A 26256-nucleotide genomic window follows, 5' to 3' on the forward strand; every position below is an offset into this window, starting at 1 on the left:
CAAATTTTTAATCGCCCGAAAAATGTTCATTAATTATTGAACAAATCTCTAATTTTGCAGAGAACAACATTTTGTAAAGCAATATTTATCTAATTCATTCATTTTATCTTTAAAAGAAATCATATCCATGAATATTTAATCAGAACCCATTTCAAAACAGGGATTTCGATCGGCGAAACATAAATGCCCGACTGTTGAAAGAATCGAAAAAACTGAGTATGCACTGCCTAAATCTTCCAAACCGGAAATTATTTCAGACGATTCGATGCAAATCACATGACGAGGAGGCGCACAGCAATTTTACAAGGATAGGATGTTTTAGATCTTGTGACACTGCTGAAGTCGTCAATGATAATGCCAGGCCCGGAAGAAGATGGAGTTCGGAGCACGGGGGGTCAGGTTGACGGTAAGCATAGGCGGAAAGGAAGGGGATGCACACGGCTGTGCAATACCCAGTGGCGGATCTATCAAGTTCAGACATTCTTAATCTTATGGCTTGCACTCTAAAATAATATCCTATTTTTGGTCATTCAAATGATACTGTCTGCTGAAAATTGCACAGTAGTATCAAATGATCCAATGTGATGGAATATAGCTTATCGAAATTTTGTACTCATTAATTTAAATGGCCCTGAATAACTTTGTTAAGGGTTGCACACTCTGATTTGTTTATAAGTGTTCTTAGATAAGCACCATTTTCATATGGAATATAGAATAAAAATGTTTATTTGGATGGTAACTGTTGCAGAGTACTGTCGGAGTTTGATTTCAGGATGGTGTACATTTTGAATTTGTAGTTTATTTTTAAAATGTCAACGTACATTCCTAACTCATCACCAGGTCGGGATTTGGGTGAGCAAGACAAAAGCCAGGTCATCCAAAATCATTGTGAGTGGAAATTACGAGGCGACATTGGTGAATGTTGAAAAGTCAACAGAGATAATTAAACTTTTTCTCTCTAGACACTCTGTGCAATTCCAGTATGCCTCTACAAACTAACGTTTGTCCACATGTATGGTTGTCCGGTAGCAGTGAAAAATTTTCACAGAAAAGTTGATATTGCCAGGCACTTGTCTGATTAAACAAGTGATTTTTCTGTGATTTTTTTTACAATTTGAAATAATAATAATGATAAAAAATTGTTGTCAGCTTTTTATTTGCATTTCAAAATTAAAAGCATACAGAAATAAATTGATAATGTGACAATTCCGGAATCTAAAGGTACGACCATGCGGAGTCCTCAGTTAGTCATCGTTGACATCACGTGACTTTCATAAGGTATATATACTGAGACCCTGCAGTCATCTGTTATTGTTATTCAGATGCAGCAGAGGAGAGAAGACGATTGACAGTGTTCTAAGACTGTAGTAAATAAAGTTTGCGGTTATTAATTCCTCGCCTTTGTTCGCTCATTTTGAGAGGAAATTTGGAAGACCATTTGAGGTTTGCCAAACCAGTTATAAGGCCTGCCACGAAGAGGTTAACCTCAAGCAAAGAGGCTAGCCATAACAGTTCATTTGTCTGCATTGGCCGACCAGTCTGTCCAGGCTGCTATACTCATTGTCTGTCCTGAATAAGGCATCCTACAGTGAGTGTAGTGGTTGAAGGGCTATCACATAAACTGTCTGTCCTGAATAAGGCATCCTACAGTATATGCGGTAGTCCGAGGGCGACTGGGCTTTCGTTTTAGTATTAAGTTAGGTCTACCAGATAATTTATTGTTGCTTGCCTCCGATTGTTTAATTGATTTTACCATTTGATTATTGTTAACCTAGATAAGGTTAGGACATATTTGTATATTTCGGCAGTCAACTAAGATCATACCAATTATTTTAAATCAGTTTATGTTGAACACCCCAAACCCTGGAAATGACCAGGTACGATCCCAGTGATTAATTGTAAATACGTTACAAAATTTGGTGGCAGCGTCGGGATTTGTTGTTGCATTCAATCAATAAAGTTTGTAATTATATATTTTTGTCTTGGTTGATTTAAGTAGAGCTCGTAGACCACCCATCTGGTTACATGATTATGAGACTGACATGTAAGATAATTGATTCTACCAATTTAAGTTGTACATTGTTTTATATTTAGTGGTTTAAAAAAAAAAAGAAGAAGAAAGGAATTCTTTGAATATAAGTTTAAAACTGTTATCTGTTTAAACCTTTAACCTAATTAAGAATCATTCAGTTTTAAAGTTGTACATGCGGGGCGCATGTCATCGGAGGCATGGGTAGTGTGACAATTCCGGAATCTAAAGGTACAACCATGCGGAGTCCTCAATTAGTCACCGTTGACATCACGTGACTTTCATAAGGTATATATACTGAGACTCTGCAGTCATCTGTTGTTGTTATTCGGATGCAGCCAAGGAGAGAAGACGATTGACAGTGTTCTAAGACTGTAGTAAATAAAGTTTGCGGTTATTAATTCCTCGCCTGTGTTCGCTCAGTTTGAGAGGAAATTTGGAAGGCCATTTGAGGTTTGCCAAACCAGTTATAAGGCCTGCCACGAAGAGGTTAACCTCAAGCAAAGAGGCTAGCCATAACAGTTCATTTGTCTGCATTGGCCGACCAGTCTGTCCAGGCCGCTATACTCATTGTCCGTCCTGAATAAGGCATCCTACAGTATATGCGGTAGTCCGAGGGCGACTGGGCTTTCGTTTTAGTATTAAGTTAGGTCTACCAGATAATTTATTGTTGCTTGCCTCCGATTGTTTAATTGATTTTACCATTTGATTATTGTTAACCTAGATAAGGTTAGGACATATTTGTATATTTCGGCAGTCCACTAAGATCATACCAATTATTTTAAATCAGTTTATGTTGAACACCCCAAACCCTGGAAATGACCAGGTACGATCCCAGTGATTAATTGTAAATATGTTACAATAACTTCACTCTTGATCATAGCAATGCTGATCCCAGTCATCAAACCTGATTGAGATGGAAGTTTACTTTGTAGACTGTATATACTTTTGAAATTGAATTTGTTGAATGAATGATGAATCTAACAATTTTTTGATTTTTTGTATGGGTAGGAAAGGTGTAATAAAAGAAGAAACGTAATAAAAAATTAAGGAAGAAGGGTAATAGATATTAGAAACATTTGTCTTTGTTGCTGTTTTCACATCATACTAAATATAGCATTTACTGCTACTTAGGACAGATGATACAATTTTAGATATATTGTGGTAGTTTCATTATTTGAAATATGTGTCAAAAAATCATAAAGCAGGGTTTGAGACTCAGTGTCTTTTTGATATAGGATGATTTTCAAGTAAACTTCAGAATCTCCTACTGAATGGACAAGAAGAAATGTTCATCTAGAGCCCTGCATTGCTAATTTACAGCCAAATCCTTCATACACTAGTCTTCATATTTAATGTAGAGGGTAGAAATGTACCATAATACAAAAACAGGAAGCCTTAGGGCAATGGCTTAGGTTGTAAATGTCAACAAGTATGAATTATGTTTTGTTAGACATGTATCATAAATAGTTCACTTAATATTTGTCCTATCAGGAATTTAGCATCTGTTTCATAATCTCAACTAAGCCAAAGACTCATTGACAATCAAAACTTAAATCAGAGGTGCACAAAAGCAACGTGCATTAAAGATTCTGTGAAAATCTCAGTATTTTTTTTTATTATGTGGTAAAAGAGAAGTTATGAATATGAGAAAGGTATCCCAGTATTATAGAACATTTAGAAAGAAGGCAGCTTAGAGTGTCCATATTTTGATATGGAAAACTCCAAATATGTTTCAGATTGAAATGAAAAAGGAGGTGCAGAGTTTTGTGTTAAACTGTCAATTTTCAGAATACTATACAGAGCTTATATCTGTCTTATGAAAAATAGATTAGAAGTTAATTTTCTTCATACAGACATGACGATGGCCCTGATTGATTCAGCCAATGACAGGACTGAGGAGGGACAAGAACAGATTTCCCAGGCGCTGTTTGACCTTGGAAAACACAAACCTGCCCTGGTTCTCAGCTGCTGCTACTCGTACCTGAAAAAACACACCAAGGTATGGCTACATAGATGTAGTGTTTTATGCTGCTGATTTTGAAAGATGTAAATCAAAATGCGTGTGATGACCACTGCAATAAACAATATAAATCAGCTGCTATAATTAAAGACAAAGTTTGTTGAAGCAGGTCTATTTCCAGGTAACTGTAAGTCCTTATTAAAACCATCGTAGCAAGTCACAGGTTTTGTGTCCACTCAAACCCTGTTTGTGGAAATAGAACAGACACAAAACCTGTGGATTGAGAGACGATGCATTTCCACACGATGATGTCTGTCCCACATAGCGCTTTCACCACAACATTTCAAATCAAATTTTACTATTTCCAAATGGAAGTAGAATGGACACAAAACCTGTGTCTTTTTATGATGAATTAAATCAAAATTTCATGGATATTGATCTCAGACTGTATGCTAACGAGAAAAAAATTTCTGAGGTCTGCTAGATAACAATTGTCAAGGTGAGCTTTGTAATCTTTGATTACCTATATTTTACTTTATGTCTAAAATGAAAAGCTTTCATGCAGAATCTATTTGTTTTTCTATTGCTACACCCCTTCTTTTTTGTCTTATAGCTTGCTTAATAACACTACACCCCCATATTAATTTTTTATAGCTTGCCCAAGAACACCGAGTGATCTTGCTACAGTGTATGGAGAGGATTGTAAAAGAAACTCTGGATCAGATAGGCACGGGACTCGCCACTGATCTCATTAAACTCGGGGCCCAGGAAATGACATGCTCAAAGGTTTGTATCATATAGACACGGGACTCGCCACTGATCTCATTAAACTCAGTGCCCAGGAAATGACATGCTCAAAGGTTTGTATCATATAGACACGGGACTCGCCACGGATCTCATCAACCTTGGGGCCCTGGAAATGACCTGCTCAAAGGTTTGTCTCAGTTAAACAGGTTTAATGAAAACTAAAATAAAGTAACAAAAAATTCATGATTAACATCGCAATTAAGGCTCTTAGCCATCAGATATATGCCATTTTGTTCTGCTGATATTAGTCTATATAGGGACCTATGGGAGGTAGACACTGAAGGGTGTGTGCAAGGCTCTTTTGAAAGTGGAGAGGGACAAGAGTACCTCTGTGCCACACTAAACATTTCTTATATTTACATTTTACACATTTAAAAGACATTTATACACATTTATGCAATTTCACCTTTAAATTAGCAGATTAACATGTTTAAAAGTACATTTTTATTAATGTCTCTGTAGGCATATTTTATAAAGTGCGCTAGCGTGCTTCATGAACAATATGCCTACGTGCAAGCCTGTGTATTTACACACCAATAATTCACACTAAACTTAGAAGCATTCCTTATATTATTTTATATTTTACATGACTAAAAGCACCAACTGCCCTATATTGTTATATTTTTATGTTCCCCAAACGAAGTTTGGGAACATATTGTTTTTACTCTGTTTCTTATTATTATTAAGGTCTTCCGTCTTCAGCGGAAGACCTTCTTGTTATTCTTAGGTTTCTTTTTCACTTTTATTATTATTATTCTTTTTTTTCTTACCGATTTTGTGCACGCGATTTCTCAAAAACGGCTCGATGGATTTCCATGAAACTTTCAGGACTTATGTAACATTACTTGAACCTCATGCATTTTTTTCCGATTTGATGACGTCACTTCCGGTTTGGAGATATTGTCGATTTTATGATTTTTGAAGGGTCAGGTTGTCTCCAGACTTTCTCAATAATGGCTCAAGATAGAAACATGAAACTTTCAGGTAAGATAGACCAAAGTCTATAGATATGTATAAGGTATTTCATTTTTATCGGAAGTGCCGCACGTCGGCGCACGCTATGGCCGAAAATTGTCGTATCGCGAATTTCAAAATTTTAAAGATCTTTTCTACGATATCTTTTTACCTGGAAATATTTTGTTAAAACACATAGAACAAAAGAAATGTAGAATTTCAAGATCTTTCAAATCATATCTTGTAAAAAGGGCTGTCCCCTAAAATTAAGGGCCTAGAGGGGCCAAAAGTTTTTCCTTTATATCTCAAAAAGTATTGAGAATTTGTAATATGTCAAAGAAGCAAAGTTGTTCAAAATGTCAAGTTCAATCTATTGATGTCATTAAAATGCGTCCGACGTCGTCACTTCCGGCCAAACCGGAAGTAGTCGAAAACGCGTATTTTTGCCGTTCTAAACCCGTTTTTGGGTAACATATGTCTCTGGGAGCATAAAAAAAAATTTTCGTCCGTCGTCGTCACTTCCGGTCAAACCGGAAGTAGCAAAAATGGCTTATTTTAGCATAAATTAACATAAATTAAGGTGATTTATACATTGTTGGGCGTTATTACTCATTTTTGTAAAAAATGAAAGTTACTTCCATTTACTTCTGGTCAAACAGGACGGAAGACCTACTCGTTGCTTTGCAACGAGCTTTGCTCTAGTTATTATTATTTTTCTTCTCGGGAAAATTTTGTCCGCGAATGATCTTGTAAACTACACATCCGATTTAGGTGAAATGTTTTTAGGGTCAGTAGACATGTTATGTAGATTTGCGGAATCAAGGTCATTTTGCGCGCACGTGCTTGCAAGAGCGCGCACGTGCAAGACTTGAAATGACCAATATATAATGGATAAAACCGTAACTTTTCTATTCTTTAACAAAATATTTTGAAACTCATAATGTAAGGATATATTAGTAGTATGCACAAGATGACATGGTCAAAATAGCAAGATTGCACGCGCTTGCACGTGCGCTTTGCTCTGATTGGCTGAAACTAAAGTCTCTATATCTTTCTTGTTTTTTGATAAAATCATTTGAAATTTTGAACATAGTTATACATTAGGGAGATCTACAGCCTGTAATATAAGAATTGTCATGAAAGCATGTGCATGCACGTGTGCTTGCAAGAGCTCGCACGTGCAACATGAGAAATGTCCAACATAATTGATACAGACGTAACTATTTTAATTACTGATGAAATGCTTTGAAACTCATATTATAAGTATATATTAGAAGCAAAGACAAGATGAAATGGTCAAAAAAGCAAGATCTCACGCGCATGCACGTGCGCTTCGCTCTGATTGGCTGAAACTAAAGTCTCAATATCTTTCTTGTTTTTTGACGAAATCCTTTGAAATTTTAAACAAAGGCATGTATTAGGATATCCTACAATAAAATATATAGCAATTATCATGAAAAAGCGTGCATGCATATGCGCTGCAATCTGATTGGCTTATGCTTTAAATAGCTATAACTCCCTTGGTTTTCAACCAAACAGGATGGGATTTGGAACATAGATAGATATAATAGACTTCTACAAGATGGTATGGTCATCATGCACATGCATACACGTGCGTGTACGTGCACTGCAATCTGATTGGCTGAAACTTTAAACAGCTATAACTCCCTTGGTTTTCAACCAAACGGGGTGGGATTTAGAACATAGATAGATGTAATGGACTTCTACAAGAAGGTATGGTCATCATGCTCATGTATGCACGTGCTTCCACGTGAAATGAGTAAAATCAAAAATACAGTTTAATGAGAGTATTTTTTTAATACTTTTGGATTAATTACTTTAATATTTAGTATATTAAAATATTAAGATTGTATAGACAAGATGATATGGTCATTACGCACATGCATTCACATGCGCACGCGTGGAATTCTATAATTTGAATGAACTTGGTACTTTCTCCTGGGTAAATGTTGTTAAAGCCTCAAATGCATAGAGTTTGTCTTATTTAATGAAGCTTACAGGGAATGCGGCACCAAAAGGAAGTTGGGGAGCGTTTGGGGAACATCTGTAACGGTCCCCGTTACAATTAGCACTAGTTACTAACGTCTCTGTAGCCTTATTGTGAGATCACGTCAGCACAAGTTGCTCAGTGTATATTTCTTCGCGCGAGTATACATGAAAATGGTATTAAATCCATTTCACAGTTGGCTTACTTAAAAAACCCCACAGCAAATATAAATTTATTAAAATGGAATTCAAATCAATTTCACAGATCAGGCTTAATTAGTAGAGAAACACAGCAAATGTACTTGGTAGATGAAAATGAGAATTTAATTGGCAAACAATTGACAACATCCCACATCCAATTTACTGCATGTAATTAGCTCACCTGAGCCAAAGGCTCAAGTGAGCTTTTCTGATCACAATTTGTCCGTTGTCTGTCGTCGTCGTCGTTGTTGTCGTTGTCGTCGTCGTCGTTGTAAACTTTTCACATTTTCGACTTCTTCTCAAGAACCGCTGGGCCGATTTCAACCAAACTTGCCACAAAGCATCCTTGGGTGAAGGGGATTCAAGTTTCTTCAAATGAGGGGCCAGGCCCTCATTCAAGGGGAGATAATTGGGAATTAATGAAAATTTGATGGTATGTTTTAAAAATCTTCTTCTCAAGAACCACTGAGCCAGGAAAGATGAAACTTATGGGGAAACATCCTCAGGTAGTGTAGATTCAAGTTTGTTCAAATCATGACCCCCGGGGGTAGGGCGGGGCCACAATGGCCGACCAAAGTTTTACATAGAAATATATAGGAAAATTCTTTAAAAATCTTCTTCTCAAGAATCACACAGCCATTATTGATCATATTTATATGCAAGCATCCTCAGATAGTGTAGATTCAAGTTTGTTCAAATCATGACCCCCGGGGGTAGGGCGGGGCCACAATGGCTTACCAAAGTTTTACATAGAAATATATAGGAAATTTCTTTAAAAATCTTCTTCTCAAGAATAACAAAGCCATAATTGGTCATATTTATATGAAAGCATCCTCAGGTAGTGTAGATTAAAGTTTGTTCAAATCATGACCCCCGGGGGTAGGGCGGGGCCACAATGGCCGACCAAAGTTTTACATAGAAATATATAGGAAATTTCTTTAAAAATCTTCTTCTCAAGAATAACAAAGCCATAATTGATCATATTTATATGAAAGCATCCTCAGGTAGTGTAGATTCAAGTTTGTTCAAATCATGACCCCCGGGGGTAGGGCGGGGCCACAATGGCCGACCAAAGTTTTACATAGAAATATATAAGAAATTTCTTTAAAAATCTTCTTCTCAAGAATAACAAAGCCATAATTGGTCATATTTATATGAAAGCATCCTCAGGTAGTGTAGATTCAAGTTTGTTCAAATCATGACCCCCGGGGGTAGGGCGGGGCCACAATGGCCGACCAAAGTTTTACATAGAAATATATAGGAAATTTCTTTAAAAATCTTCTTCTCAAGAATCACAAAGCCCTAATTGATCATATTTATATGAAAGCATCCTCAGGTAGTGTAGATTCAAGTTTGTTCAAATCATAACCCCGGGGGTAGGGCGGGGCCACAATGGCCGACCAAAGTTTTTCATAGACATATATAGGAAAATTCTTTAATAATCATCTTATCAAGAATAGGAAAGCCAGGATTGGTATTGGGACTACTTTTGGATTCAAATTATTAAATAATAAACCAATTTCTACTTTTTCCTAGCCACAGTGCTCAGGTGAGCAATGTGGCCCATGGGCCTCTTGTTACAAGACTTAGTGTTTATTTTCTAGAACAAAAAAATTAGTCAGACAGGGATTGTCCTTTCTGGTCTTCCCCCTCTGTGTGGACTAGCTCAAATTACACTGAATTTTGTTCGCAAATGTGCTGACTTCGAAAAACAAACACGCGGACAAAGAAAATACAAGATGTCCATTGCTAAAAAAGATATACAGTTAAGTAGTAGTTACCCCATATCATACTGTTGGTTATGTGTAGATACCCGATGGGCGTGGTCATAATGACACGAGGGAGCGTAGCTCCCGAGTTGTCATTATGACCACGCCCATCGGGTATCTACACATAATCAACAGTGTGATATGGGTTAAATGACTTGTACCATAGTTTTCAAAAATCATTCATATGTAAGTCATCTTAGGAATCGGTCGGACTGATTCGCGTGATTGAAACATTAAGTGTTTGGTTTCAAAGATGCATTTGGATTTTCTATGATTTTATGCTCCTTCGTGTCCTTCTGACCACGTCCATCGAATATAGGGTAAGTGATTTGTATACAATACTTTTCAAATTTTGCCCTAAACTCGGCACTCAGGGTCATTGAGCAGTGAAGGATCTTCTTCCTGTCCAAACCTTCTGGGATTCAACTCCTTACTTTGTGACTCTAGGGCAGGCACTTTAACCACTGGGCTCCCCAAGCGACATAAAAATTTAACATATCTAGGTCCGTTTAAAAAGTTTGATTGATGTAATTGAAAAAATGACGAGTTAGGTTTCAGTGATATATGTTAATTTGATATGTTTTTTTTCTCGTAAATTTCAATCGTCAAAATTACATACTAGCAATTTAAATTTATTATGAACTTGGTTTAACTTAAATTTTTGTAAACCTGATACAAACTTTGCCGTGCACAGTGGTACGTTGATTGAAATGTTTGTTAGGGGTTATGTATATTTCAATTTAATGAAAATTAGATCTTTGATCGGCTAGATCCGCAACCGAAAAGGTTATTTAAGTACAGTAGTGTACAGATGTTTTTATGTCAAGTATTTACCGCGTTTCCTTTGTTGGTTATCAAAACAACGATATAGGTATTGGAATCTACGAAGCTAACGTCACCCTGGTCATTACACTATCCCGAAAAATGTTTTAAAAATCAAGCGATTTCTGAAGTTTTTTTTTTCTTCACTTTTAACTAAAGTTAAAGTATTTATGGCCGTTTTTAACTGTTATTTATTACAAAATGCTGTAGACAATTGAGAATTTTTACTCCTTTTTACTACCCTTAATTTGGTATAAAACCACCAAGATAACAAGCCCATATCATGCATACGATTGTTTCATTTATTTAAAAACCGTGCTTGATCGTTTTTGTCCCGACTCGATGGGCGGAGTTATAGAAAAGTGTGGGTTATGTACAGAAAACCCACACTTTTAACAAAAGAAATCACACCTAACTATGGTACAATTCTCAATAAACCGCCACCTTTTGTTATTTAGAAATCATGGCGGTATAACGAATTTGGCGATGAATTGAATTTCCCATCTTATAGAAAACAAGAAGTAGAGTTACCGTTCTTAGAAATACCATTTAGCGTTTCTATTCTTATTATTATATGTACATGTATATAAAAACATATTTCTGATTGAAAATACTTCAAGTATTTTTTTTTTTAATGTACAATTTCGCTGAAACAAAATGTGCAGTTATGAAATAAAGATGCATGTAAATCTGCACGTCTTATATTGAAAAAAAAACATGCTGGGTCGATCGTCGTGATATATTGCCGATAGTACGTAAAATGAATTCTTGAATAAATTCATTATTTATTGCATCATTGTTAATGAAACGTTCACAATTTATATCGTATAAGTATTTTTTCAGCAAACTTTGCAGAAAACAAAATTATTATAACAGTTCATGTTGACATTATTGTTTATTTGATTCTTGTTTAATTACTTAATTGTATGTACCTCGTCTGCCTTTGCATGCGTTACAACAGGGATAGCATCAACCAATTAGCTGCGCTTTACTGACCCCATGCACCTGTGGTGGTATATCGAGATAATTGACACTTTAAAATACATGTTTATTGTGAAAACAGGGTGGCGGATGGGGGTATGCGAATTTGGCGTCATAAAGAGAATTTTATATAGCAGGAAAAACGTTCCTGGGAAATCATGGCGGTATTGCAAAAATGGCGATGAATCGAATGGCGATAATTCGAGAATTGACTGTACATGTATTGTCTTCACTTTAAATTTGTTTTCACATCTTCAGAAAAAAGGAATTAAAAAATGCTTTATTGTTTCGGAATTTGACAATCACCTTTTCAGTTTAAAATATTCACAAATTTGACAACTTGTAGAGAAATTTCAGATACCAATAAAAAAATTTAGGCACCATATAGTGACTAATTTATGCTACATAAAACTGAAATAATGGTTCTCAGGCCTACACTCATCCCATTTGAGGTAGCCATATTCCAAATTTTTGATAAGATTGAAAGTAGATAATGCTGAGACCTGCAATCTCAAAAAAAAAGTTCCATCCTTATTTCTTTTAGTTTAGTACTTGAGTATTGTGTCTGTTAGACATTTTCTCAGAGATTTGGCTACTTTGTTTAAAATACATTCAACATGTATAATAATGGATACATTGTTCACACACTGATAAGCAATTGATAATGCAAACCTATTGATCAGATATGGAAAGTATATCTTGAACAAAGAATTTTAATCATTATTTTATAGTCAACGAGTATCGAATACTAAAATTGGTATCGGTTACTCGGATGTATATTTTTGAATATTTCTAAGCTAATTCATTAATGCATTAAAACATCGGTTTTAAAAAGAAAATGTTCATTGCACTTGTACATACGGTAATTAGGGTTTCCCACACCTCTAAATGACCGTTATCGCCTGTGGCAGTGTTTATACAGTAATTATCGTGACCAAGCACCTGCTACTTGGCTTTTCTCACCTTCGGTAGTCTTCTACCCTTATTTTTGCTTTGCTTTAATGATTTGTTTTCACTGAACATCATTTAATGTCAATTATAAATAAATAATTTAGATAAATTTGTCATTTCTCCATGAAGCCGTAAACTTTCGGGAAAAGTGACAGATGATAATACACGTGCGATCGTTGATATGGTTGCGTTTGATTACATGCCAATGCAAATGGTTGAAGGCAAAGGCTTAAAAATTTGATGTCCATCGTTACACCAAACTACAACATACCGTCCCGTAATACTATTAGGATCGAAAAGTGTATATCCGCTGTTTGAACATGAAATTATACTGTAAAAAAACGCAACTAAGAGTTACATTACAATTACGATGCAGATTTTTTTCTAAACAAAAACACTGTGAACCATTTGTGATTTGATTTTGTGTGTTTATCTGATGAATAAATTGAACTTTTAATTAAAAAATATCATATTTAAAAATTTCGTCGGGCAAGAAGTGTTGATAATTGTTACAACAGAAACACATTTACGGGAAACCTCCCATCAGAGCAAGAAGTTTAATTTCTACCATAGTTTACAATATGTTTTACAGTTATCAATTTACTTTTTTCATATTTACACTTTTACCGAGTACCCGAGTACTCGATCGGAAAAACGTCCGAGTAACCGAGTATTAAAAATTGACCGATTTGACATCCCTATTTTATAGAAATTTCTGGTGTAAAAAAAATACCTGCCTCATCCACTTTGTTGTCATGCAGTTATCGATAAATGATAAGAAAAGAGCCTAGGTCTGTCCCTCACATCTCTTTTGGAGAAAATTGGCTGGAGAATCAGATAATGAAATTTATATAGCCATGGTCCCCAAATTATAGCCCAGATACGCTTAAGTTGAAACTGTTCTTACATATGTTTAAGAATACTGCAATGCAATAATTATAACAATAAATGCAATAATTATATCTACTTAGTACAATCACATATTTTCTTTCATGAATCGACAATTAACACTTACAATAACACAAACTCAGAAGAGGTCTTTGATTCTTAGGCTATACAAACTGTGTATTCTTAATATAGAAATGTATATTAAAAGATATTTGATTTTTAGGAAACATTTGTCATCAACTAAGGAAAGTTTGTCAGATAAAGATACAGGTTAACTTTGGTAGCCCTGCTTGGATATTAAGATGAGGAAAAGCAGGAATATGTTATTATGGGAATCATTGATTTACTGTGGATGTACTTTTTTCCACGGGGTCTTAATTCCGCGGAATCTCAATTTCCGTTTAATCCGCAGGTAGAAAATTATGCTGATTTTTTTAGACTGTCACTATATGCCTTACATTTATATTAAGTATGCTTGGACAAATTTCCGCGGAAAATTTGTGACCGCGTACATAGTGTAATCTGATACCATGCGGAAAAAAGTACTTCTACAGTATATATGACAATTTTAGTTTAAACTTTGTCCTACATGTATCTCACTGAATTCATCACATTCAGATTTAAATGACAACATTTGATCGTCAGTATTTCTAACACTGATATCTTGAATACCATGGATATATCAAAGTAAATTGGAAGTCACAACCACTTACCCTTTAATTAAGTATAAAATCCACCAATATCTCTAACTTTTTTCTTGGGTTTGAAGACTGTATAGTAGAACTCCTGTGTCTCGAACACGAACATCTCAAATACAGTGTATTTGTCGAAGTCGCTTTGAAGTTCCAAGCATCTCCTTATTCCTTAAGTATTTTACCCTGGATATCTTGAATCCTTTCTTATCTTGAAGTTTTTCTTGGTCCCTTCAAGTTCGAGATAAAGAGGTTTGACTGTATATGGTTTTGTTTTATTGAAAACAATGATCGGTTAACTTAAGTGGAATAATTACAGTTTGTTTTTAAAAAATATCAAAGATTTGAATGCAGATTTTACTTGTCTTGCTTGACAAAGTTTTATCATTGTGAAGTTTTAACTTAGTTTTCCCAGTACAATTTCAATTTATCCATGCAGTTACTGGGTAATTACTACAAATTATAGTTTGCTTCCTTAGTGGGTGTAAAATTTGCGATTTTGCTTGCTCAAAGAAATGTCAAGAATTTTGACGCAACTTTTTTGGCGGACACAAAGTTCTGTAACATTGGATAATACAGAAAATTCATCTTTAAAATATTAAGTTTTAGTAAGTTTAATATGTTTGATTTACCCAAAAGTTTGAGTACATACAATACCAGATGAAGGATAGCAACGGACTGATCAAAGTTATTAAAGTTATTTTTTAACTGTTTTAATTGATCAGCTTGATTTATGATGGTAACTTTCTTCATTATGACAGGAAGTGGTCCCTGATTGGCAGAACGCGGCCAGCGGTCTTTTGGTGGCTCTCGGTGCGCAGTATTGTGATGAAGTGATGGCCGAAATGTTTGAAAGATTTCAACCTGGCACATTGCCGCATTATTTTGTTGTCAGGACTATTGGCAACTTAGCTCAAGCAAATGGTAAATAATGGCATCAAACCTTTGGGTATAATGGCAGTTTGCTTGGTTCAGTGAAAACTATTGCTTATTCAAGCTAGTACATGTAGGCTTATATAAATGGTACACATGTACTAGAATTAATGTTACGAATTATAATAAATTCATTATTTGTTTGCGACATTAAACAGACTCCAAAGAAATTTTTGCTTCAAAGTATAAAATTTTATGTTTTGTTTTTGCTTTATCCTGTTTTAGTATTTGATTCCATTATTCCTAGTAATGATTGACCAGTGACTGAATTATTTCTTAACAGTGTACAGAATGGTTCCCCACCTGACGGCTGTTCTAAGTACCACCCTCCCAATGCTGGGGATGGTCAAACATGACAACATGAAATGGGTGTTCTCATCAGGTAGGCTGCTATTACTATTTATAGACAGGGGAACCCTGAAACTCACCCTGCAGAGTAACATATACATTAAGTTCTGACTCTCTTGTTTGATGATTTTTCTATGATTTTGTCATGCACACATTTAATCAGAATTGCTGGCTTGTGGCTATTAATTTTCACCCAAAGCATTTATGTATAGAAGAAAATGATGAACCATCTATGTATATTTGACTACATTCCTGTCTTTCAAATTTTCTAATGTCCGTAATTTTTTCATATTTGACTGATTGTTTATTCAGTTAACACTTAGAGTTTATAAGCTTGTGAAAATACTTAGTACCATGCATGGATTTTCCCAATTTTATGGACAGAAAAAGAGCTTTGACAATGATTATATTATGATATGAATATTGGATAATTACGTTTCTCATTGAAATAATTCTCTTTTTCTGAATCTATTTTCTGTGCAACAAATTTGAAATGATAAAATAATTTTAATTTCTTTGAATACACAGTATATTTGTAATTTATCGTATCTTTAATTATATTTAGACATTTATTGTATGGTTTATAATTGTAGTTTAAGATTTAAATGAACATTTTAAACATAAGTTACACATATATATATATATGTATGTAAGTCATTACCAGTTCAGTATTAAGATTTCTTAATTTTCCCCCCACAGTATGAATAACAGAAAGGCATTTATCAAAACAAATAATTTAATTAAGTTGTTAAACAATTTTTACATATATCCCAATTAAAAGCTGCTAGAAAGTTCTTGAATGAGGACAAAAAAAAACTGAAAAGCCACTTAAAGGTCACTGAAAGACGACAGAAAGGGCACAAAAAGGTAACCAAAAAAAAAGGTGTCCACTGAATGATGACTGAAATGTATCTGAATATTGTTGCTGGAAAGTCACTCAAAATATACCTGCCATTTAGTGACTGAATGGCCCCTGAAAAGTAACTGAAATTTTTAACTGAAAGGACCTCCTGTGGTTTAGCCACCATCTCTAACACTCTGATGTCCAGTTTATACATTACAGCTCTGTCCAAATTCAGTGAGGCCATCATTGAGTACTGTGCCAACATAGACAAGGCCCCTGACCAGACCATCACAAAGGACCGCTTCTCCCAGGAGATTGGCTCCGCATTCGATGTCCTGTTCTCCACCTGGCTACAGTCCAAAGAGGCCAAGGTCAGTCTAGAACAAGGTAGGAGGGAGGCAGTTAGAGGAGGGCTTTAGATATGTTTGTGAGGGAGGGAGGCAATTAGAGGAGGGCTGTAAATCTGTGTGTGAGGGAGGAGGCAGTTAGAGGAAGGCTTTAGATCTGTGTGTGAGGGAGGAGGCAATTAGAGGAAGGCTTTAGATCTGTGTGTGAGGGAGGAGGCAGTTAGAGGAGGGCTTTATATCAGTGTGTGATGGAGGAGGCAATTAGAGGAAGGCTTTAGATCTGTGTGTGAGGGAGGAGGCAGTTAGAGGAGGGCTTTAGATCTGTGTGTGATGGAGGAAGCAATTAGACGAGGGCTTTAGATCTGTGTGTGAGGGAGGAGGCAGTTAGAGGAGGGCTTTAGATCTGTGTGTGAGGGAGGAGGCAGATAGAGGAGGGCTTTAGATCTGTGTGTGAGGGAGGAGGCAATTAGAGAAAGGCTTTAGATCTGTGTGTGAGGGAGGAGGCAGTTAGAGGAGGGCTTTATATCAGTGTGTGATGGAGGAAGCAATTAGACGAGGGCTTTAGATCTGTGTGTGAGGAAGGAAGCAGTTAGAGTAGGGCTTTATATCAGTGTGTGATGGAGGAAGCAATTAGACGAGGGCTTTAGATCTGTGTGTGAGGGAGGAGGCAGTTAGAGGAGGGCTTTAGATCTGTGTGTGAGGGAGGAGGCAGTTAGAGGAGGGCTTTAGATCTGTGTGTGAGGGAGGAGGCAGTTAGAGGAGGGCTTTAGATCTGTGTGTGAGGGAGGAGGCAATTAGAAGAGGGCTTTAGATCTGTGTGTGAGGGAGGAAGCAGTTAGAGTAGATCTGTGTGTGAGGGCTGAGGCAATTAGAGGAGGGCTTTAGATCTGTGTGTGAGGGCTGAGGCAATTAGAGGAGGGCTTTAGATCTGTGTGTGAGGGAGGAAGCAGTTAGAGGAGGGCTTTAGATCTGTGTGTGAGGGAGGAGGCAGTTAGAGGAAGGCTTTAGATCTGTGTGCGAGGGAGGAGGCAGTTAGAGTAGGGCTTTAGATCTGTGTGTGAGGGAGGAGGCAATTAGACGAGTGCTTTAGATCTGTGTGTGAGGAAGGAAGCAGTTAGAGGAGGGCTTTAGATCTGTGTGTGAGGGAGGAGGCAGTTAGAGGAGGGCTTTAGATCTCACAAGACGAAAGACTACCTTTAAGCAGTCGCTTAATGGTAGCTTAATGGTGACATAATGGTGGCTTAAAGAAGTCAATTCCTTTAAGCCACCATTAAGCTACCATTAAGCTGCAACTTACAGGTGCTTAATGTCCAAACTTCATTAAGCTACCATTAAGCCACCATTAAGCTGAGCTTAATGGTGACTTAATGGTCAACCCTCATTAAACTTTTACGCATCTTATATAGAATCTTTGAACTAACTTTTAGTTATTTTAATATCATTTACGCAAAATCTATTCCAACTCATAATTCTGTCTCGATCATAATTTTTACGAGTTTTTTGTCAACATGCATAAACTTGATCACTGGGAACAAAGTTAGCTAATGGCCACAGGGGCTTGCTCGAGGTGTCTAATTTTTTCTTAAAATCATTTACAGTGATAATAAAACAAGACATCCTGTATCAGAACCGTATATTATTTTTTTAAATACATCATTATTACATGCGTTGTTTTTATTTTTAGTGTATATGATTTTTAAAAATAATTAATTATTACACACCGTGAGCAAGTCCTTGTGAAATGTCTTAAATTTACAATACCAAAAATCAATTTGTTCTTAAAATTATCTATATTCATGAACACAAAATATATATTACTTTTTAAAAACAAAATGATATTTTTATTTCATGTGTTAAAAGAAACATTCCGCTACAGAATTCCAGGAATATAACTATATAATCTCATGAAAAAAAATCTCTGTCCTTTTTTTTGGGGGGGGGGGGCTACTGGTATACAAATGTTTAGTTTTCAAAGATTGACTTTTACCATGAAAAACTTTTTAATGGCTTTTACATCATGAATAATTCTAATTAATTCGTTATTTTTTTAAATAATGCAGCGGTAAGTATCTGTCAAAATCTAGTCGGTCTTCAATGATTGTTAGTTCAAAATCGATTTTCAGAGGAACGGCTGATCAGACTAAACATGACATCCGACCAGATGTATACACATTGAGAAACGGGGTAAGATTAACAGATGATCAGTGTACAGTAAACCGACTGGTCAGACAATGGACCTTAATTAGGTGTCCCCCCGTCCCCGGTTAACTAACAGGAAACTATACATACACAACGTACACTGACAGATTTTAATGATCAATTATTTTTTAAAAAATTTTAAATTTAACGCAAGCATATAACAAATTAAAAATTATGAATCATCGTAAAAAGTCAATTATTTTGATACCCATTATGCTGCAAAAAGAATTGAAACTGAATATGATATTCTAAAAAAAGTTTTTGTAAACGTAATTCATGGTAATTAACCAGGTAACTCTTACAGGAGGATTGTCACTAAATTGTTGACACAGAAACCGTTAATCCGCAGTATATTAAAAATAAAAGTAGAATCTGTTTTTCCTCTTTCTTTTTCGATGATAGACTTTTGTGTTTTATCTATAAATAATTTAATTTCAGTTGTAACGCGTCATTTGATAGGTTAAACGTTTTTTCCATTTTGTATAACATAACTTGCCTACGTCACAATGAGTTACGTCAAAAACGTATCACTCCGCTTGACGTTACTTTTAAAATAATGCTCACTTTGAAGCCTTTTTCTGGAGGAAATATTGTCTCATTGTCTACATTGAAATTAAATTATAAGAAATGAAGCTTATTTCAACTTATGTTATCCGATATAACAAAACTTGGGGCAGTTTAGTTACGCTTACTTATAAACCGCTTCGCGGTTTATAAAGCGTAAACTGCCCCAAGTTATGTTATATCGGATAACATAAGTTGAAATAAGCTTCATTCCTTAATTAATTTATTTTCAATCATGATTTAATGCTTACATTTCGAAAATTTTCGAATAACAGAGCGAAGAACTCAGTCACATTACATCAATAATAATAATAATAATAATAATATAATAATAATAATTCTTTATTTAAAGAAGGTAACCCGATTAGTGCACGCACTATTCTTCCCCGGGGCCTTCTATAGACAAATTATCAACATACATACATACATACATACATATATATAAATATACACAATCAATAAATAATCATAAGCTATTTCTACATTGTTTTACAAATTTTTTGACTTGATGCTTGAAAGCATTGAGTGTTTGAGACATTCTTATATGTACAGGTAAATTATTCCATAAGATAGCACCAGAGTATTGAAAGGAGTTCTCAAAGAGTTTACATTTATGAGATGGTACACAGAGGTCTAAATTAGATTCAGATCGAAGATTGTATCGATTATCACACTGGAAATCAAACATACTATTTAGATAAGTAGGGTGAGAGTTGAACAATGATTTATATAACAAAACATATTTATTTACAATAAGTTGCTCATACACTGTGAGCCAATCTACTCAGTTTCTCAAAGAGAGGTTGTGAGGGCGCATCAGGAGGAGCATCTAAAATACATCTTGCAGCACGTTTTTGAAGCTTATATACTCTGTCAAGATTTGAGTGAGATGTATTACCCCAAACAGTTAAACAATAATCAATTGAAGGCATAATATATGCATTGTAAAACAGCTTGCGTGTTTGAATAGGAAGAAACTTTTTAATTCTACGGAGGGCAGAAATTTTACGTGACAGTGTTTTACAAACATGGTCAATGTGTACATTGTATTGTAAAGAATTATCTAAATAAACTCCAAGAATTTTTTCATTTGATACAATATCAAGTTTTCTGTTAGATACAAACAGATTAATTTCATGCTCAGAAAAATTTGATCTCTTTTGATGCGTACCAACTAACATGCATTTAGTTTTTGTAGCATTTAGAACCATTTGATTTTGAGAACACCATTTTTCTATAAAAGCTATATCCGTTGATAATGTATCTACAATAGTTTGAGAATCTTTACTTGATGCATGTAAAGTGGCATCATCTGCAAATAGGTCTAATTTGGATTTTGTAATACATAAGGGAAGATCATTAATGTAAAATAAAAACAGAAGAGGACCTAGTATAGATCCCTGTGGAACTCCCGCTGTGACTTGCTGATAAGATGAATGTTTGTTGGACAGATGTACACTTTGAAGTCTTTCACTTAAATATGATCTGAACCATTGTAAAGTTATTGCATCAAAGTTATAACATTGTAGTTTTTTAAGTAGAATATCATGATTGACAAGGTCAAAGGCTTTACTGAAATCAAGAAAAACAGTACCAACAAGTTTACCTTGGTCCATTTCATTTAACCATTCATCTGTAATTTTTGTAAGGGCTGTTTGGCATGAATGTAGTTCTCTGAAGCCTGATTGAGAATCTACTATAAGATCAAAATCCGAAAAAAGAGATCGTATATATTTTGCCACATGTACACAATCTAAAAGCCGAACTCAGTGTAGAAATTTATATTGATGTGTTAAGATCCACAAATAAAATTGTTTATATTTTGATTAATAAATCAATTCAAGACTTTTGGAAATGTTCAACAAAATACTAGTAAATACCTTTACAAGTCCAAACAAATTTTGAAAAAAATAAAGGTTAAATATTTAATATTTTCAGAACATTATCAAGAGCGGCGATAGCCTAATGGATAAAGCGTTCGCCTTGCAACCCTATGGTCATGGGATCGCGCCCCGACTGTGGCGTTTTTGTTTTTTTTTTGGATTTTGAATTTCGTTCTTTTTCATTATTTTTACCAAATCAAGATATAAGCGAACTCTACATTTATAATATTGATAACAAATCACTATAAAAATAATTTTTCACCCATATAAACAATATTATCGACTGCGTAATGTGACTTAATGGTGGCTTAATGGTGGCTTAATGGTAGCTTAATGGAGTTTGGACATTAAGCACCTGTAAGTCTAGCTTAATGGTAGCTTAATGGTGACTTAATGGTGGTCTAAAAGTTACCATTAAGGACCTGTAAGCCACCATTAAGCTACCATTAAGCTACATTTAAGCACCCATTAAGGACCTTGAGTTGGCTTAATGGTAACTTAATGGTGGTGTAAATGTTACTTAAAGGTGCTTAATGGTGACTTAATGGTGACTTAAAGAGAACCATTAAACCACCATTAAGGACCTATAAGCCACCATTAAGCCGGACTTAAAGGGTGTGTTTCATCTTGTGTCTGTGTGTGAGGGAGGAGGCAATTAGAAGAGGGCTTTAGATCTGTGTGTGAGGGAGGAAGCAGTTAGAGTAGATCTGTGTGTGAGGGAGGAGGCAATTAGAGGAGGGCTTTAGATCTGTGTGTGAGGGCTGAGGCAGTTAGAGGAGGGCTTTAGATCTGTGTGTGAGGGAGGAGGCAGTTAGAGGAGGGCTTTAGATCTGTGTGTGAGGGAGGAGGCAGTTAGAGGAGGGCTTTAGATCTGTGTGTGAGGGAGGAGGCAGTTAGAGGAGGGCTTTAGATCTGTGTGTGAGGGAGGAGGCAATTAGAGGAGGGCTTTAGATCTGTGTGTGAGGGAGGAGGCAGTTAGAGGAGGGCTTTAGATCTGTGTGTGAGGGAGGAGGCAGTTAGAGGAGGGCTTTAGATCTGTGTGTGAGGGAGGAGGCAGTTAGAGGAGGGCTTTAGATCTGTGTGTGAGGGAGGAGGCAATTAGAGGAGGGCTTTAGATCTGTGTGTGAGGGAGGAGGCAGTTAGAGGAGGGCTTTAGATCTGTGTGTGAGGGAGGAGGCAGTTAGAGGAGGGCTTTAGATCTGTGTGTGAGGGAGGAGGCAGTTAGAGTAGGGCTTTAGATCTGTGTGTGAGGGAGGAGGCAGTTAGAGGAGGGCTTTAGATCTGTGTGTGAGGGAGGAGGCAATTAGACGAGGGCTTTAGATCTGTTTGTGAGGGAGGAAGCAGTTAGAGGAGGGCTTTAGATCTGTGTGTGAGGGAGGAGGGATGTGATTTGGGTTCTACTGTTCAGTTATGGGTGAAGGGACAACTCTGATCAGGTTTGTGAGCAGTATGCAAGGGTCTGATAAAGACTGGTGTTGTTCAGTTATGGGGTGAAGAGAGTGTTTGATTAGGCTTGTCATCTAACTTGTTTATTTGAGAAAATAACATTCATTTTACAAAAGTTGAGACAGCTTCCTGTTTTTAGCTCTACTGGTCAGAGACCAGAAGAGCTTATGCGATAGTAATGCGTCCGTCGTCCGTCCGTCCGTCTGTCTAGCTGTCTGTCTGTCCGTCTGTCTGTCTGTAAACAATTTTTCAAAATGCTACTCCTCCTACAGTTTTGGTCTGATTTCAGTATAACTTGGCACACAAGTAGACTACACTAAGATACATAATTCTGTGTATCGGTTTTTGATTTCGATGAACGGTGTTGCCGTGGTTATTAAAGATAGAAATTTCTGTGAAATTCTTTCAAAATGCTACTCCTCCTACAGTTTTAGTCTGATTTCAATATAACTTGGCACACAAGTAGACTACATTAAGATACACAATTCTGTATATCGGTTTTTGATTTCGATGAACGGTGTTGCCGTGGTTACTAAAAATAGAAATTTCTGTGAAATTCTTTCAAAATGCTACTCCTTCTACAGTTTTAGTCTGATTTCAATATAACTTGGCACACAAGTAGACTACAATAAGATACATAATTCTGTATATCAGTTTTTGATTTCGATGAACGGTGTTGCCGTGGTTACTAAAAATAGAAATTTCTGTGAAATTCTTTCAAAATGCTACTCCTTCTACAGTTTTAGTCTGATTTCAATATAACTTGGCACACAAGTTGACTACAATAAGATACATAATTCTGTATATCGGTTTTTGATTTCGATGAACGGTGTTGCTGTGGTTACTAAAAATAGAAATTTCTGTGAAATTCTTTCAAAATGCTACTCCAAATACAATTTTAGTCTGATTATAATATAAATATGGCATGCAAGTAGACTGCACTAAGAACATAAAGAGACTTAATCAAGGATCATTATTCTATTTATTGCTGTTGAAAAGTTTCAATTTCCAACTGCTTAAGTACTTCTCTCTTCCTTTGCTATAAGTACAAACCAGTAGAGCTTCAGTCTCGACAGAGACTTCTGGTTACTTATGATTTCTGTAAAATGGATTACATAGGTGTCTATTAAATAGACAATTTTCACTGTATATAAATTTCATGGTCAGAGTAGAAAGGGTGTTGGATTACATGTTGAAACGAACATGGAAAATAGTTAAATCGAAATGAAAATAAAGGTTGGAATTCACAGTGAAATGGATTGCACTGATGTCAAATTGGACAGTTTTCACTGTATATAAATTTCATGGTAAAAAACCCTAACATTAAAAGAAATAACTGATCCAGTTACAATGACAATGTGTTATGAGGAATGACATTTTGAACTAACTTTAGATATTTGGGGCACATCCAAAGGTAAGGAGCATTTATAAGAACCTTGTATGGAGAATGAATGCCTATAGAAATTATAGCTGATCAATCTTGTATGTCATTTTGTACTGTTTTATATTGCTGTATATATCTAGGAATTGAAGATCACTTACAAAGCAAATTTCAGCTTCTTTTTGGATAAAAATGCACTTCATCATGGTCATATGAATTATTCCTGAGAGAATGTGTGGCTTAATTAGTAGGTACTTGTAGACCTTCTGCCAAAAAAGCAAGTGAGAAAAAACCTTGCCATAAGTAGAAGGTTTTTACAACGCTAATTGGTAGCTCTCTGATTTTTCTCAACTGGAGATCTACAGTTCTGCAGTTAATTGTTGACCACTTTGATGCATATATCTCTTCACTATTTGTTATGATGAATGTTTTCAAGACTTCTATAGGAGTAAGGGTGTTTCAACTCAAAACAGAACAAATTCTCATAGTCAAATGTAACTAATCACGTTTTGAATACTGCTAATTGCTTTGAATAATCAAAATTTGTTAGTTGATGATAATTTTGATTCTTAAATGTGAAAAGCCCATAAAAAGGTCAGCTTGACCTAATTTGGAAATAGGAGATTTTTCTTGAACATTTCAGAAGAATATCTGTGCATGCATTTCATTTACATGCAGTTGCTACTATCTTTAATGTATGCATAAAAAAGATTGAAGCAGTACATTAAAATTCTGTTGTACAGAGTGTATTATGCATGGTGTATGAGGGTTGTTCGATATGTATTGTGTATTGTACGATATCTCAAAAGCATTCGATTCAAATAGTCAAATGGACATTACATCCCTTCAAAGTATCCTCCGTGATTTGAAATACACAATTTTAATCTCTGAATCCATTTGTGAAATGCGTCACGGTACGCTGATTTAGGTATACCTCTGAGGCACTGACTGACGGCTGAGCCAAGGGCCTGTCGACGACCAGATAAGAACAGTTTAGCTCACCTGAGCCGAAGGCTCAAGTGAGCTTTTCTGATCACATTTTGTCCGGTGTCCGTCTGTCCGCCTATCTGTCCGTCTGTCTGTCTGTAAACTTTTCACATTTTCGACTTCTTCTCAAGAACCGCTGGACCAATTTCAACCAAACTTGCCACAAAGTATCCTTGGGTGAAGGGGATTCAAGTTTGTTCACATGAAGGGCCACACCCTCATTCAAGGGGAGATAATTGGGAATTAATGAAAATTTGGTGGTATGTTTTAAAAATCTTCTTCTCAAGAACCACTGTGCCAGGAAAGATGAAACTTATTGGGAAACATCCTCAGGTAGTGTAGATTCAAATTTCTTCAAATCATGACCCCCGGGGGTAGGGCGGGGCCACAATGGCCGACCAAATTTTTACATAGAAATATATAGGAAAATTCTTTAAAAATCTTCTTCTCAAGAATAGAAAAGCCAGAATTGATCATATTTATATGGAAGCATCCTCAGGTAGTGTAGATTCAAGTTTGTTCAAATCATGACCCCTGGGGATAGGGCGGGGCCACAATGGCCGACCAAAGTTTTACATAGAAATAAATAGGAAAATTCTTTAAAAATCTTCTTCTCAAGAATAGCAAAGCCATAATTGATCATATTTATTTGGAAGCATCCTCAGGTAGTGTAGATTCAAGTTTGTTCAAATCATGACCCCCGGGGGAAGGGCGGGGCCACAATGGCCGACCAAAGTTTTACATAGAAATATATAGGAAAATTCTTTAAAAATCTTCTTCTCAAGAAGAGAAAAGCCAGAATTGATCATATTTATATGGAAGCATCCTCAGGTAGTGTAGATTCAAGTTTGTTCAAATCATGACCCCTGGGGATAGGGCAGGGCCACAATGGCCGACCAAAGTTTTACATAGAAATAAATAGGAAAATTCTTTAAATATCTTCTTCTCAAGAATAGCAAAGCCATAATTGATCATATTTATTTGGAAGCATCCTCAGGTAGTGTAGATTCAAGTTTGTTCAAATCATGACCCCCGGAGGAAGGGCGGTGCCACAATGGCCGACCAAAGTTTTACATAGAAATATATAGGAAAATTCTTTAAAAATCTTCTCAAGAAGAGAAAAGCCAGAATTGATCATATTTATATGGAAGCATCCTCAGGTAGTGTAGATTCAAGTTTGTTCAAATCATGACCCCTGGGGATAGGGCAGGGCCACAATGGCCGACCAAAGTTTTACATAGAAATAAATAGGAAAATTCT

General features: G+C 35.9%; 1 protein-coding gene across 4 annotated transcripts in view; it reads left to right on the plus strand.

The window, feature by feature from the left end:
* The first annotated feature begins 254 nt into the window (after window positions 1-254).
* Window positions 255-26256, plus strand: part of LOC134237507 (maestro heat-like repeat-containing protein family member 1) — a 34549-nt gene continuing 8547 nt past the window's right edge. For 3 of the 4 annotated variants that reach the window (XM_062719594.1, XM_062719596.1, XM_062719597.1), the window contains exons 1-7: window positions 255-406; window positions 3886-4031; window positions 4647-4778; window positions 14826-14988; window positions 15281-15379; window positions 16409-16560; window positions 24022-24042. In XM_062719594.1, coding sequence (XP_062575578.1) covers window positions 349-406; window positions 3886-4031; window positions 4647-4778; window positions 14826-14988; window positions 15281-15379; window positions 16409-16560; window positions 24022-24042 — 771 coding nt within the window. In that variant the 5' untranslated portion in view covers window positions 255-348. The remainder of the gene's footprint in view (window positions 407-3885; window positions 4032-4646; window positions 4779-14825; window positions 14989-15280; window positions 15380-16408; window positions 16561-24021; window positions 24043-26256) is intronic. The other variant, XM_062719595.1, reaches the window with a different exon arrangement.

Source organism: Saccostrea cucullata, unplaced genomic scaffold (genome assembly GCF_032062105.1).
Source record: "Saccostrea cucullata isolate Sc308-1 unplaced genomic scaffold, CSIRO_AGI_Scuc_v1 ctg289, whole genome shotgun sequence".
In the NCBI taxonomy this organism is placed as follows: Eukaryota; Metazoa; Mollusca; class Bivalvia; order Ostreida; family Ostreidae; genus Saccostrea; species Saccostrea cuccullata.